We start from the raw sequence: 15,950 nt of genomic DNA, 5'->3' as shown, positions 1-15,950 counted from the left end.
AATTAGCATTCTAAAACATACGAGGTCAAGCTTATAGAATCGTCTTGTATTCGTTTAATTGAAAAAGAAAAAAGAAAGACTACAATTCGCTGCAGTATTTTACTTCAATTCGAAATTAAGCTGATTCTGACGAATATCACAGAATCTTTTAAACAATCGATGAAATTTCAAATTGCATATACATGATGCATGTAACTTTCAAATTTGCATTTGAATTGTAATTTCAACTTGACTTGTACGTCGTCACAGAAAGTGAATTTATCTTAATATCGAGTATAATTCGTAAAGATGTTACGATTCACGATTTTATGCAACGATGTTGCGTCTCTACGTTTTCTCGCAACTTTACTTATCTTATCGAGCTACGAGCAAGCGACAAGTAGCAAGTAAAACACGTAATGGAAGCATAATAAAACGATCCAACAACTCCCAATACAAATATTACCGAGTCTGATTTACGATGTTGTTTTCTCTTCTTAATTTACATTCGTCGTTGCTTTCACTGCATAATATTATTAACTAACTCTAGTCACTAATAAACGAACACAATAATGATCAAACGTCGAATCACATGATCAATAAAAAGAAAGAAAAAAAAAAGGAAATAAGAAGAGAGAAATAGTTAAAGATAATCAAAGAACTAATCCTGCGCCACCTCCAATTCTTCGAATTAACTTTCGATTCAGAGATATTCAGAAATGACACAGTCTTGTTGTTCTTCTTTTTCACGCTCATATTGCTTCTAGTTAATGTTCTACTTAAAACGTTACTGCAATTGCGTTCAGCCCGATCGATGTTCACTCATTACCAGGTTCGTCTAAACTAACAAGAATCAAAGTTTCTTCGACATTACGAACCGATAGATGAACTCTAAGCGGATGATTCACCGATGATAATCATTTTAGAATGTAAATCTGTCAATACAAGGGTACCGTAACGTATGACAATGTTTTAGCAAACGTTAATTAATTTAACTTTCACGTTATTTATTTACTTCTTTACTTCTTCAAAAATGTGTGAGCGGATGATCGCGTAGCTTTGTTCATCGATTTTATACTTCTATTTGGCCCTCTTCGAACTATCGTAGTTTATTATATACAAAAGTAATTTTTTATTTTATTTTTATAAAAGATTTGTATTACGTTATAAGCGAGGAAAATTTTGCTCTAAACGTTTATAAAAATACTCAATTTAGTTGAAATCGTTTGGACTGTGCCAAAATTAACGATCGTACACCATAATGATATTAATCTATGTATCTCTGAAAATCACTAGTTCCTAAATTCTTCATCGCGATAGGATAGTATTTTAACAAATTATAATCTTTTCTACAAGCAAATAGTATCGTAATATATTATAATCTCTTTCTGTCACGTTCTAATTGTAGAGAATTACACATCTCATAAATAATACGGCGTGTTTCCATATTTTATTACTTTTAAGTATTACTTTTACGAGTTACTATTAAGTTAAGTTAGTATGCTTGCACTATATAGTATACTAGTATAATTTGCTATTATGATATTGCCACCAATTTAATTAATAATGATATCAATTTATAATATCATTAATTAATAATAATATAAATAATAATTTATTACTTTTAAGTATTACTTTTAAGAGTTACTATTAAGTATGCTGATACTATACTGATAGTATACTAGTATAATTTGCTATTATGATATTACCACCAATTTAATTAATAATGATATCAATTTATAATATCATTAATTAATAATAATATAAATAATAATTTATTACTTTTAAGTATTACTTTTAAGAGTTACTATTAAGTATGCTGATACTATATACTATATTAGTATAATTTGCTATTATAATATTGCCACCAATTTAATTAATAATAATATCAATTTATAATATCATTAATATTAATAGTATAATATAATGTTAATATTAATAATATCATTAATTAACAATACTATAAATAATAATTTATTTGTAGCGATTATTAATCCCTATTTCTGCTTATTAGAATCACAATAAATAAATATCAATCATAATAAACCATAATTTTCTTCTCTCACAAACAAGCAAAGTTCAACATTCTAATAAGTAAATTATTAATTGTCCGAATGATTCGAAATTGAAACAAAAAGAAACTCCGCCTAATACTAATGTAGCATAAACAGAATTATGGTGTATTCTACAAAATAAAACGACTATTAGAAATATGATAGGTGTAACGTGTGGTTACACTCAGCAGGATAATCTGCCATGGAAAATACCGCACGAAGCCGTAACCATAAACTCTAGGGTAATAATAATAGTCTGCTGTAAAGGTAGAAGCCATAACGTTGCCGGTTGTACAATGCTCCATAATGCAGCAACATTGCTATGGTACACTGCATTTAATGGCAGCTAAGTTTTGTCTAGAAACAACACGCATTATCACACTTAGAAATGTCTCCACATCTGGCGATTTCGTAAGTTTGAAAATTATGTCATCGTAACATCAAGTTCATCTTCATCTTCAGTTACATCTTTAGATAATAATAAAATTTAATAATGAAACTTTTTGGAGAAATGTCGATGTTAAGATAGAAAGATTTACAGACTTGAACGTTAGAATTAGAATCACAAATTCTGTATAATTATCTGTGTATAGAGCATATGTTATACTATAAAATAAATATATATTAATTTTAGATAAATATTAATTTTCCAAGCTGATTTAAAAGCGCCAGGTTTTCATTAGAAACATTTAAAATCTACTTGAAAAATTGCTTTTCGTTGTGTTTTCGTTCAAATTACCCGGCATACGATGACAAATACCAATTGCGTATGCTAATCATAAATTACATTTGCACAGAATTGTAAATATTATCACAAGATTAAGTCAATATACGTGAAGTAACTAGGCAGTAGAATATTCAAGGGGCTAACTTTGCACCTTTAAAGAAGATATCTCTATGTTTTGGAATTTTTGCCCGTTTACTAATCGTGAGTAACGTCGACGAGGAGGCCTTACTTCAAATTTTCCACAACTCACCGATACAATATAATTTTCCTCGCGTAGAATTTGGAATTCTAAATTGGAATTTCAGTTGGAATTCCATCACGGCGAAATGCTTGCACGAGATCCAATCGTCGACACATTTTTCTATCTCTTGAAATCCCATCTCATTTTTCTATCATGTGCACTAACTGGAAGCGGATAACAGGTGAAGCGCGTTACATCGATCGGAACAGGTGGCAATCCAAAGGATTAATGTCTCTAAGGAATCAGCTGGTTGCCGCAGGACGTCCAAGACTCGTTACAAGCTCGTGTCTTTTGCCATAGAAGCAGCAGGCGTTGTCGCGCAGCAATTTCACGGATCGTCCTCCTTCGTCAAGTCCCTGACGATTGCAACTTGTCTAGAGACGCCACGTTATTCCACGATGGAGTTGATCGTTCGACAAATAAAATTTATCGACAGCAGCGACGAATACTTTGAACGAACAACTTGCAGTATTTTCCTTTTAAATAAACACTTTGTGTTTCGCTAACAAACCTGGATTATTCAAAGTTGGAAATAGAAACGCTACATTGAAAAAGCCAAAACTTTTCGTAGCCGTGTCTTCGCGATTGTATTCCATGAGAAACAGTCGATGAAAAATAGTAAGTCAGGTATTCGTTCGACTAATCGTCTTTTCAGCTCTCTATTACGCTATATGGAAGTTGAGATAGAAGACGCCACTGTTGAGATAAAGCACGGCAGGCCACGTAACTCGAGAGCATCGGTTGTTGCAGGGGTTGGTCGAGTGAAAAATACACGGGACAAAAGCGAAGAGAGCGGGTTCGACGCGCGGCAACCGCAAATCCTGACCGCAGAACGAGACTACCTTATGATTCCTGCGTCGTAGGATTACAGGTTTCTACGGGCAAACAGATGCAAAGAAACGTTGGCGGTGTTTTGAAACTGTGTCGGGTGTCGATATCGAGAAAGGGAAACCTGATTATGCAAATGACGACAGGAATCCAAAGAGAGAAAAATACTAGAGCCGAGTACGAGTTTTAACGAGTATCGAGTTCGGTGTCTTTGCTCCAAGTCGAAGAAAGATCTTGTATTTTTGCGGATGGTCGGTTCAGGTTGGGACAGGTTAGGTACTTGTTTACGGGCAAGTGCAGTAATTCCCTCCAATACTTTATACGTTTTAAATATGCAAGCGCTCTTTCATATTGTATACAATTGGACTGACATGACTAGTGAAATTTTACAACTGCAAATTTTGCAAATTACAAGTCAGAAAAGAGCAAGACTGTGTTGAATGTTCATAGAGAAAAGCTTCCTAGAAGGAGCGAAACATAAAGATATTTACTACAAAAATGTTTTAAAAATGAGGGAAAGATCATCAACACCAAAGAAATAAACTGAGTGAAATATTCCAGAGCAGAAGAGAAGAGAAAACTCAAAGAGAAATGCATCAAAGAAATCGTAGAGACAAAGCTAGCAAGAAAAAAAAGACACCCAATGCAATAAAACATTCAAACTTAAAAGAGAAAAACGCAGAAATGTTCCCTATAGTGTCACCAAAGAACCAGAAATAAACGAACGGATATAAAAATAATAATAATAATAATAGGAATATGCAGATAAATAAACTAAATATTGTAATAATAAATATAGATATGTATAAGAGAAAAAAAAATAGAAAAATTATGGTCACTATACAAGTAGTTCTCACCGTACTAGCCATATCAAAATAAATAAATATTATAACAAGAAAACTAAACCGAGGGAGGAGCCACAAGAAAACAAAGCAACTACGATAACCACGTAAGTAGTTCCTCGCCATACTATCCATATTAAAGTAAATAAATAAATAAATAAATATTACAATAATAGAAAATAAGAGGAGAGCCATGAAAAGACTGAAAAACTACGGTGGGTACACAAGTAGTTCCTCACCATGCTATCCTGACTGACGACCTTGCTCTTCTCCGCGTTGTCAGCCATCATCGACCCCACAGTAGCCAGGTAACTATCGTGCTGTCTATCGTAGCTCTCGGTATAATCCTCCTCAATACCAGCCAGATAGCCAACTCCAGTCTCCTCGTCGAACGTACCCTCGAACGTGGAGAACGTGTCGAACTTTTTCACACTGATATGCCTCGCCTTCTTCTTCGTGCGATTCTCCTCTTGTTTCTCCTCCTCCTTCGCTGACGGCGATTTATCGTCGTCGTCGATGGTAACAGCGATCACCGTCTCGCCCGAATCCGTGTCACGAGTAGTTTCGAACAAACGACGCTGAAAAATCGCACGTTTTTCCTCCAATAAGGACAATTTTCGTCTAACCTCGCGAGGGGACGATTTTGGTATTCCAGACTCGGACTCGGATTTCGTGTTCAATTTGGATTTTCTAGATGGTTCGGACGATGTTGGTTTCGGCGGCTTTTGCTCCGCCCATTTTGAAAGCGCATAGGGAAGCGCCGAGCTGCACCGAGCTTCCAGACGAGGAGATTTCTCCGAGGATTGGGAATCTGCGCACGCGGATAATCGCACCAGGTTCATTCGTCGGATTTGCAGAGTTCGTTCAATGGCAATTTCAGGTGATGATGGTGGTGATTGTCATGGTGGTGATGTTGATGATGATGATGATGATGATGATGATGATGATGATGATGTGGCGGTCTTTGAGAGTCGAGACGACGACATCTTTGAACGTAGGTTACAGGATGTTAGTACGTAGCGGTTCAGGTTTCGTATTATGCGGTATGATGAGGATATAGTTGAATATCGAAGAATAGTGGATGTTGAGGTTGAAATTTAATGGTTGAGTTACAGCGCGAGGGTTGTAGAACAGCAAGCATAAACTAAACTTCAACTTTGATGGTTGAGTTAGAGCGTGTGTTGCAGAAAGATAAGACTCAAGATGGATGTTGAACAGCGATGGGGTTGTGGATGTTGAAGTTGATATTCAACGGTCGAGTTAAAATGTGAGTGTTGCAAAAAGAAAACTAAAAATGGATGTTGAATAGTGATAGATTTGTGGATGTTGAAATTGATATACAACGGTCGAGTTAAAGTGTGAGTGTTGCAAAAAGAAAACTAAAAATGGATGTTGAACAGTGATGGAGTTGTGGATGTTGCAGTTGATATTCAACGGTCGAGTTAAAGTGTGAGTGTTGTAAAAGGATAAGACTCAAGATGAAGGTTGAACAGTGATGGGGTTGTGAATGTTGAGGTTGAAATTGAATGGTTAAATCAAGTGAAATGTTAGTGTAATGTAAAACGGTAGAAATAAAGGTAAATGTTAAAGTTATCAGAATTAAGTATTTAATTAACCTGAAGCTTAGATCGAGTACTTAAGTCAGATAGAATAACTCGTTGTAACTTGAGTCGAGTTATTCCACGTTAATTATATTTCCTAGTATTGAAAATTCAGTTGAGTTAATTAAAGAGCGACTGCTCATTGAACTGAAACTAATTAGCTAATAAATCCTATTAAAGTTAAATCGTATTTGGATCAGAGCAGTTAAGTTAATTATTCTTAACACCTCGAATCAGGCACTCGAGTGCTAATGGTATTACATGGCATTAATTAATTTAAAAGATTTGAGAAAATACAAAACAATTAACAAGTAGAAAAACCAAAACCGAAACTAAAACCACTTGTCGCAGACTGATGATTTACATTACAATACGGAAATTAAATCCAAGATATTAAGAGAATGTTTGTTTATCATATTATAATGAATTTTCCAGAACTGCACGAGTACAATAATGAAACGACGTTACTATAATGTGTATAATACAGTCAGTGTCTGTCAGATTTATTAAAACCTAACATAAAGCAGAACCAATTGAATCATATCATTTTAATCCGAGCCACTCATCAATGACTAACAGTGACATTAATCAAAACCCTTGATCAAAATAGAACTAATAACCATAAAGAACCATAATGCAAAGAAATATCATAAACTTCTAAAAAGCATTATTTTACCAATTACAAGTTATAGACTCCACTTGATCATCAGTCACAGAGTAACGGTAAATCATTCCATATTATAATGTATTATACATATATGTATATAAATATAATTATATGACTCAATACGATATGAATACGAACAATCATAGTATGAATGATTGATAGACTATAATACGGAATTTTTATGTGCCTGCAATAATTGGCAATTACTATTTGATTGACGATTTTAATGTATAGAATGTAAATTTTATACTTAAAATTCAGTACATTCCGCATGCTACACGTATAATGTGCAGCACAAATTGCATGTCAATTCTATGGATTTTCTACGCGTACAATTCAAATTCCATATAAATTTCATACATAAAATTCTATGCATTAGACACAGAACGTAGATATTTCACACATTCTGTACAATAAATTTTATATAATATAAGATTCTGTTTATATGTAGAGTAAAAATTCCATGTAATCTTTGTAAATGCGTAAAATTCTATTCACCCAGAGTACAAATTCCATATAACTCCATATATAAAATTCTCTATGCAGATTAGAAATTCCATGTGAACTTTATACGTAGAATACAAATTCCACGTAAACTCTGCGCAAAATTCTCCACATAATGTAAAATGTAAACCCTTCTCACATCCCCCGTCCAACATTCCGTAGACGTAACTCGCAATTCAACGACCATCAATTTTTCCACGACCCTAACCCAAATCAGGAACCAACCCCAAGCCAAGAATCAATGGAGTAAGAAAAAATGAATGACAGTGAAAGAGAGTGCACGTATGTGTGAGTGCAAGAGAGAGAGAGGGATCGCTCACCGTACAGACTCTTCGAGGAAAAGCTCCTGATGGTTAACGACGGCGACTTGCGCTGCACTACGGTCACCGTGCTCACCGGTTTCTCCGTCGGTTTCTCCGGTTTCCTTGGCTCTCCCTTCTCTCTATCCACGTCGTATAACGTGTCAGGCTGCTCGTCGGCCTCGTATCCGTCGCGATGGCCAAGCCTCTCGATCTCTTGCCCCTTCCTCGCGGTCTTCGACGGGCTGTCGGAGAGGCTAGACAATTCCTGCGACGATTGGCTCTGTGATCGACTGCTGTCACCACCCTCGGGCGTGTGCCTCGGCTCCTGCTCCGTCGACAGACGAAATTTGTTCAGGCTCAGTTTGCGCACCAACGAGTTCGACTTTTTCTTCTTCTTCTTCAAGGTCGTCGATGGACCAACGACGACCTTGCGGTCGCCCTCCTCCTCCACTGAACTCCGCTTCCGACCCGTTTCTGTCGCGTGAGACAGACAGAGGATCTTTGGTCAGAGAATAGATTTTCTTCCGGGGGGAATTTTTCCTTTTTTTTTCTTTTTCTTTTTCCTTTCTTTCTTTGTGGAGGTTATGATAGAGCTCGATGGAATTGGAAGCTTAAGCTTGATGGTTTATCGGTGAGCAGTGGGTTTGTTAAAGATCATTACAGGGTTTTCGGGGACGTTGAATCGATGATTATTGGACTGCGAATTTTTACGCAAACGAATATTTTTGTAAGCGTTATAAGCGTGGTAGATGTTACAATTATTATAAGATTTATTCTGTTTCACATATTTCAGGTATTTTTCTATTTTGAATTTCTTGTATTACGAGTGCATAAAAATCAGCGATCTAGTGCATATAGTTCGTTATGGATTTTATTCAGCTACGATAAGCACGATAAATATAGTTGCTATGGTAAATGTAGCAGATACGATTAATTGATTAAATAATGTAATCGAGTAGCCGATATAGCGTACATAGTGAGCATAGTATGTAAAGTATGAAAGTAACAGATACACCGGATACAGTATGTGTAACAGTAGCAGATTATAGTAAACTGTTTAAAATGGATACAACAGAGATATCACGTGTATAAATCCTACAAAAGCGATACAGTAGAGGCGCGGTGGTTACAGTAAGTAGAACAGGGCAGATGTAAGTCAGCCTTGTGAATATCATGAATATATATACATAATATATATCACAAATAAATAGCAAAATTATAATAGTTACAGTAGGTGTACCAAATATAAGGAAAGAAGGTATAGTAAGTATCATTTCCATAGAAGCGAGTACATAAAGATATAGAAAACTATTAGGTTGTCCGAAAAGTTTCTTTCATTTTATAAGGAAATAATGGATGCACAACATTTTCTCTTTTATATTGTTTTATCGAATTACGTATGACAGATTAGGTTTCATGTTTGTATAAAGATGCATCGTTGCAAAAGACGTGTCTGTAAAAGAAGGACACTTTTCGGACAACCTAATATAATTAGCATAGGACATACAGTTGGTATACGAATATAACAAATACAGCAGCTTATCGAACAGATATAATACATTTCTAACTATACTAACTTGGAATAAATCTAGCTGTTATAGTGTACGATAGATACATAAAGAGTATTGAATATAAAAAATATCATTGGTATAGAAAATATTGTTTAAAATAAATCAGATTGAAAAGACAAGCATTTCATATGTAATCAATTTAAAATGATTTATAAAAGAGGAAAACAATCTTTTATAAAGATAGACGTGTCTATCTTTACAAAGATCTTTCAGTAAAGCACGTACTGTGTACATATGTCGAAAGATTTAGTAGCATGTGTCTTTCGATACGAGAGATCCCTATACATTCTCGTTTAAGCAAGACGTAAATAGGTTGAAGAATTTGATAACTGAATGCCAAGTCACCCGAAACTAATTGAGATTGAGATAGGTCATGAATTACGAAGACGACGAAATTCAAGGAGGATCTTTGAATTTGTTACACATAGTCATCTATTCGAATGATCGAAATCGTGGTTCTCACGGTTATTCTAACTTTCGCGTATCAGATTCGTATCAGATGTTATGTAAATTGGTCTTGAAAGGACGAGCTGGTTCTATAAATCCTTTGTAATTAACGAGAGCTCGATGGCTTTCAGTAATTGCCCAGATACCGTGTAGCTATTAAGAAGATTAACATCTTAAGGAATCTGTTCATAGATCCAGAACAGTGTCCTGCCGATTACTTTACGTGTCGAATATTACAGCGATTAAAATCAGTGTCTGAACAAGGCCAGGAAACTCTATAATCTATTGCTGCTAAGATAAGGCAATTTTATTTTAAAAATCAATAAAATAGAGTATAAACAGAGTAGAGTATAAACTATAAAAAGACACATATGGAAGACATTAAATATTTTTACCAATAAATTCATAGAAATCTATCGATAAAAGTAGAGATCGACGATTAAGAGAAACAAGTAGAATGAAGTAGAGAAAGAAACCACATCAACATAGAGACCTATGAATAATCAGAAAGAAGAAGGAGCTCGTGAATAGCCATCTGACGAAGCCTTAGAACAACCCTAACCAGTCACTACCAGTTATCTCAATACCAATCAGCATAACCTCGATAGAAACCAACAAAACAACGTCTACGAATTCTAATTTCTCCAAACTTTGCCAAACTTTGTTAACAAAATCGAGATTTCGAAAGAAACACGAGCTGAGAACACGTCGAGTAGATTAATCCTTGACCGCACAGGCGTTTCTATTTTTATCATTATCACAAGCAATTTTCTAGATTGCTTGGCGAATCTGCCAATTGCTATTAAATCACTGTGTAATAAAAGTCGATCTATCAGTTCGATAAAGATTATCGAAATTATTGCAAGTTTGCAAACTCTCCTCTGCGTAAATACCAATCACAGTCGATCTGTGTCTAACGCAGAGAAACACGACCCTGAAAAAAACAACCCTTCGAACAACACGTAACCTAAAACCAGGAAGAACAGAAGAAGAACTTCAGCAACCACAAGAATAAACTCCCCATAACCACAATCCTGCTAGAGCGCAAACAACTCAAAGGGAGAGAGGCACAAGCCAAATAAATAAACCTTTTTCCTCGACATCCAGCTCAGGCTCGGCAGCCGATTCGTCCAGCTGCCTGTTCTTCCTCCTAATCTTGAACAATCCTCCCTCCTTCCGGAAGCTGCTCTTCAAAACTCCGAATCTTCCCTTTTTCTTATCGTCCGCGGCCGGTGGGTCACCGGTGGCCACGTTCGTCGTCGTTCCAACGCTCGTGACCGTGTCTACGCTGGAGCTGCTGTCACCTACGGTCACGTATTCGCCGGAAGTGCTGCACGCGAACCTGTTCCGCTCCTCTTCGGACGAGGAGCGCGCGATCACCGTGTCCGGCGAACTTCCGCCCTCGTTTGCGCTCTCGTTACGATCCATCCTCGTAGAAGGGGCGAAGAAAGTGGTAGGAGTATAACGTATGTAGCGTACGTTTGCACACCGGTGTCGATTTTTAACGACGTTTAACGATCCACAACGACGTATTCTTGGCCTGATGATTTTGTGTCTCACTCTGTCAAGGCACGAGCCAGTCCACGGGCTGGCTTCCTACGCCAAACGCGGAAACCTTAGAACAACCGCCTTTCTAGGTCCGATCAGGCCGGCCGCCGGATAATCCGACACGTTTCCCCCTCCTTTCTCTATTCTTTTCATATGTTGCTGTTTCAAAGAGCGAATACGATGTCTGTTCAGGGAGGAGCTATGGCGAAAAAGCAGAAGAGGGAGGGACAGAGAGATTTGTATGGTTAGTATGATAGAAAATTACGTTAGGTTGAGATTCATTCACCTTTTCATAAAAGAATGAGAATCACGTTAGATCGTTCAATAAGTTAATTAATTAAATTCATTAATTTTCGTAAGAGAACTTGCTATTAAATATTCCAAAATCTTTCCCTTTTTATCCCATTTCCTTGTTTCACATTTTTCGCTCGAAAATTTGGATACAAGTCTCTTTACATTTTTTAAACAATGGGTTTAGTTGTCTTTTACGACACACAGGCATTACGTTGGATCTGTTCTTGTTCCGAAATCACAGACGATGTTATTAATATAGATTAAAAATGTAATTATACATTGTGGGGAAACTATGTATAGTTTGATTAAGGAGAGTAAAAGAGAATGTTTTTAATGAAAATTCTATATAGAACCAGGAAATATCGGGGACCTAACTGCCACCATGTTGTTATTTGTTTGAATTTTATTTTTCCCAATTCCATATAATAGAGTAAAATTCCATACGATACAACTCTATTTATTGAAACGAAATTTTAGTTAGTGTCCGATTATATGTCGACCGAATCTACTTGTTCGAACGTGGTGCCGACTGAATCTACTTATCTGAATGTAAACTATTGACTGTTCTACTTATCTTAATGTAAACTACTCACTGAATCTACTTATCTGAATGTGAATTCCTACTGCACGAACGAAACGTCGTAGATGTTGCAATGCAACTCTGCCTACTGCCTACAAAATTCTAGTTTCTGTCCGATTATATATCGGTTGCATCTACTTGTCTGAATGTGGATCGCTGTCTGAATTTTCTTCTGCACGAACGAAAAATTATAGGTACAAAATGAAACTCTACATATCGAACAAAACATTATTTAGTGTCTGACTAAACGATTTCCTGTGTACTAAATCTACTTATCTGGACATGAATTCCCATTACGTGAAAAAATTTGAGGCAATGGAGGGAGTCGGTCGATGCTTATACTACATGAATTATGTGGATGTTATTGTTTGTTCCCTAACGTGGTCAGATAAATATAATTCTACGCACGGATACGAGTCGAAGTTTCTTATTATTTTCCTTTGTTATTTCATACATATCTGTTCTGACTGTAATTCGAAGTTTCTACTTTCTGTCTCTGTCGCTTGTATGATTAATAGAAAAGCTATGGGTGTTCGTTGAAAGCAACGCCGTGTAGGTTCGATAGACCGTACAGTCGAATGGAGATGAAAGATAGATACCCAGTGAAACGGAGAAGCCTGGGAATAGCAGGATGAAGTAGAATTCGTGATTTGTTTTCTGGGTACAGTGGCAGAGGGTTTCTGAGTTCTTCGACACACTGTGTGACATTCCAGGAGAGGTCATTGATCGGACATTGTGTATGAAATATTCAAATCAACCACTGTCTTGGTATATGTATCTCAACACGTGAAATCAATATTTTATCCTCTGAAGTTAAATTCCAACTTTCAGGATTTTAGTCCTCTGTTGTGGCTAAGTTTCCAAAATCGAGTAAATACAGAAAGTAAATTTTTTGAAGATGTCGTAGCAGAACTTTCATTTTACAATTTTCACAATTGCTACATTATTCCAAAGGTTGAAAATTAATTTTAGATCTTTACAACTGTAACTATTATGAAATATCTTTAGTAAAATTAAAACTGAGAACCTTCTCGCTGTAAAAATCGAATAAAAACAGAAAGTAAATTTTTTGAAGATGTCGTAGCAGAACTTTCATTTTACAATTGTTATATTATTCCAAACGTTAACAATTAATTTTAGATCTTTATAACTATAACCATTATGAAATATCTTTAGTAAAATTAAAACTGAGAACTTTCCCACTGTTATACAATGTTTCGAGTATATCTCATCAGCGGAGATTTTAGCTTCGAAGAAAAAAATATTTGCAGAGGTCCATGTCTTTCTTCTCCAGAATCCATCGTTCGAATATTGAATACTCTACCGTATACAGTTTTCCCGAATGGAAAATTGATTGGAAGAATCTTGACCTCCATCTCTATGTAAAAGTTAAGGGGCTGTAAATGAGTCGAAATATCGCTCGGTACTTTTTACACGAAACAGAAACTGTAGAGTCTGTTTGAAGAGTCGGAGGAATACTAAGTGGATGAATCTATAATGAAACATCTGAAATCTGTCCGTGTCATAGATTCTACGAGAATCTTGCCATCATTTTTCCTTACGAAATTTAATCATCCAGTTAGAGAGATATTAATACTTCACGCATTACAAGACCACGTGTTTCGTAAGTGATATGTCTGCGTCTAGATTTCTTGTTTGTTTCGTATCAATTCACCATTGTATCGCTGTATTTTATTGCTCTATATCCTAGTTGTATTTCTATAAATCGCTGGTGCCAAATATTCTACCCGTATCGATCAACAATTCCAAACTCCGAAGTAACAGAAACAGGCCAAAATTTCTTTCCTCGTAATCAAATGAAATTCCAGTTACGCGTAAAGAGGATGACAAACCGACGATCCAGTCACCCAGCTCGATCCACGAAGATTCGATGGCAACCTTCCCCGAAGGTGTCCACCGACGGAAATCTTTCAGGAATTCGATCGGTTCGATCATTCATCGTCGCGCGCACTTCTCATCTCGCAAGCGCGTGTACGCGTGCGTCCGCACTTGGAAAGCTTCTCAAAAGCACTTCAGAAGAACCAAACTTGGAAAGAAACGAAAATTCGCCACTCGAAAGGGGAAGGAAAACGAAAAATAAAAATATTGAGAAAAAGAAATTGAAGATAAAAAGGATCGATATTTAGAGGAAATAAGAACGAAAGCACATGGGAGACGAAAGAAGTCACTGTTTGGGAGAAATTAAGACGAACAGGTAGAAGATAAGAAGAATCGCTACGTATGCAGAAAGAATAGAAACAAAAAGACGTGAAAGGGAAATCGAAAGAGATTCACGACACTGCTGGTTGTATGCGCGGAACCACACTAAAAGCTCGCGTAAAAATGCCTAAAGGAGGACAATACACGGAGGAGGAGCATGATGGTGCCCCTCCACTTGTACGCGAGAACGCATTTGTTCGCGCGTTAACCAGCCTCGAGACGAGTTTTCCGCGCGTTTCTTGCTCTCTTCCTCCCTGGCTAGACGAGATCCATGGTACCGTGACAACACGTAGGCGTAACACGAGCGCCGAGTTGGGACCTAGCGCGCGGTTAGCCGCAAGAGACCCCGTCATGCGAGTATCGTCCCCTCACTGCTTACTGTTCGGCTCCACCTCGACGAACAACTAGCACGTTACGTAACCGCTCGATTTTGTAGAATTAATTGTTCTAGATTACATGGAGCGTGCTTTGCCTTTTGGCTGCTAACAGGCCCTGTTTACGTGGTGGAATTTTGTCCAAGTAGAATGGGTACAATGCGAGGCAGACAGAAATTAAGAAAATTGTGTTCAAACTACGAAAACACTATCGTGTGAGATTCGGAGAATGCGAAATTTAAGTTTCGTGAATCTTGGTTGCTGGTAGGTTTTGTTTGTGGTACATGGTGGAATGGAGAAAAAGTAGAATAGATACGATGTAAGGCAGACAGAAATTGAGAATTTCGAATTGCGAAAAATATCGTATTGGATTTGGAGCGCGTGAAATCTATATTTTGCAATAAAATTCAAGGATTCTGGTCGATGGTGGCTTCTGTTTGACAGCGGAATTTAATGAAAGTAGAATAGATGCGACGCGAGCCAGACACAAATAAGTCAGGATTTCTGGAAACTATTACATTGGATTCGAAGCATGTGAAATTGAAGTTTTGTAATAAATTTCCTGAATTTTGGATGACAGTAGCTTTCCTTTGGCACATTGGTACCATTTCGTTCGTTTGATACACAACGGTAGAAGTAAAATAGGTGCAACGTAAGGCAGACAGAAATTAAACGCTTGAAATTGTATGAACTTTTATATTAGATTTGTAGCACGCGAAGTTGATATTTTCAATGAATTTTGTGGATGTTCATAGATAGTGCAAGTGAGTATGATTTAGTGTAACAGTGTAGATTTTTAGACGTTTATCATTGTTGATTTGTAGGAAGATCATTGCTATTTTATTATAAATGATGATAGGAGCAACTGGTTCGAAGCTTTTGAGCAGTTTGCTCGTGTTAAGTAAGTTGATGTTTTTGAGCAATTTGTTCGTGATAAATGGAAAGTGAATAAAATGAAAGAATTATTGACAGTGGAATAATTGTTGAGGTTTGTAGATTTCAATAGGTGGGTTTCAGTATGTCTGGTATTTTTGAATATGTTTGTGTTAAAACAATCATTGGTAGGTATCTAAGAAGAGAATCAAGTGAAAAGGTATGATATTGGTAATGCGACAGGATTGCTGATCGAACTTATTCATCAAAATTAAAGTAAGAAAAGATTGAAAATCGA

The 15,950-nt window shown here is 36.5% G+C and overlaps 1 protein-coding gene across 4 annotated transcripts in view; it reads right to left on the bottom strand.

The window, feature by feature from the left end:
* LOC126923800 (ras-related protein Rab-32) overlaps positions 1-15,950 on the bottom strand; it is a 57,820-nt gene that overhangs the window by 8,046 nt on the left and 33,824 nt on the right. The window contains exons 1-4 of one of the 4 annotated variants that reach the window (XM_050737638.1): positions 14,039-14,574; positions 10,852-11,510; positions 7,764-8,219; positions 4,911-5,482 (exon numbers count right to left, since the gene is read on the bottom strand). The exons of 2 other annotated variants lie outside the window; for them this stretch is intronic. In XM_050737638.1, the coding sequence (XP_050593595.1) occupies positions 4,911-5,482; positions 7,764-8,219; positions 10,852-11,191 (1,368 nt within the window). In that variant the 5' untranslated portion in view covers positions 11,192-11,510; positions 14,039-14,574. Of the gene's footprint in view, positions 1-4,910; positions 5,483-7,763; positions 8,220-10,851; positions 11,511-14,038; positions 14,575-15,950 lie in introns of those variants that run through there. One more of the 4 variants, XM_050737640.1, reaches the window with a different exon arrangement.

Source organism: Bombus affinis, chromosome 14 (assembly GCF_024516045.1).
Source record: "Bombus affinis isolate iyBomAffi1 chromosome 14, iyBomAffi1.2, whole genome shotgun sequence".
In the NCBI taxonomy this organism is placed as follows: domain Eukaryota; kingdom Metazoa; phylum Arthropoda; class Insecta; order Hymenoptera; family Apidae; genus Bombus; species Bombus affinis.
The sequence above is the reverse complement of the archived record's forward strand: the minus strand, read 5'-3'. Positions and strand labels throughout refer to the sequence as shown.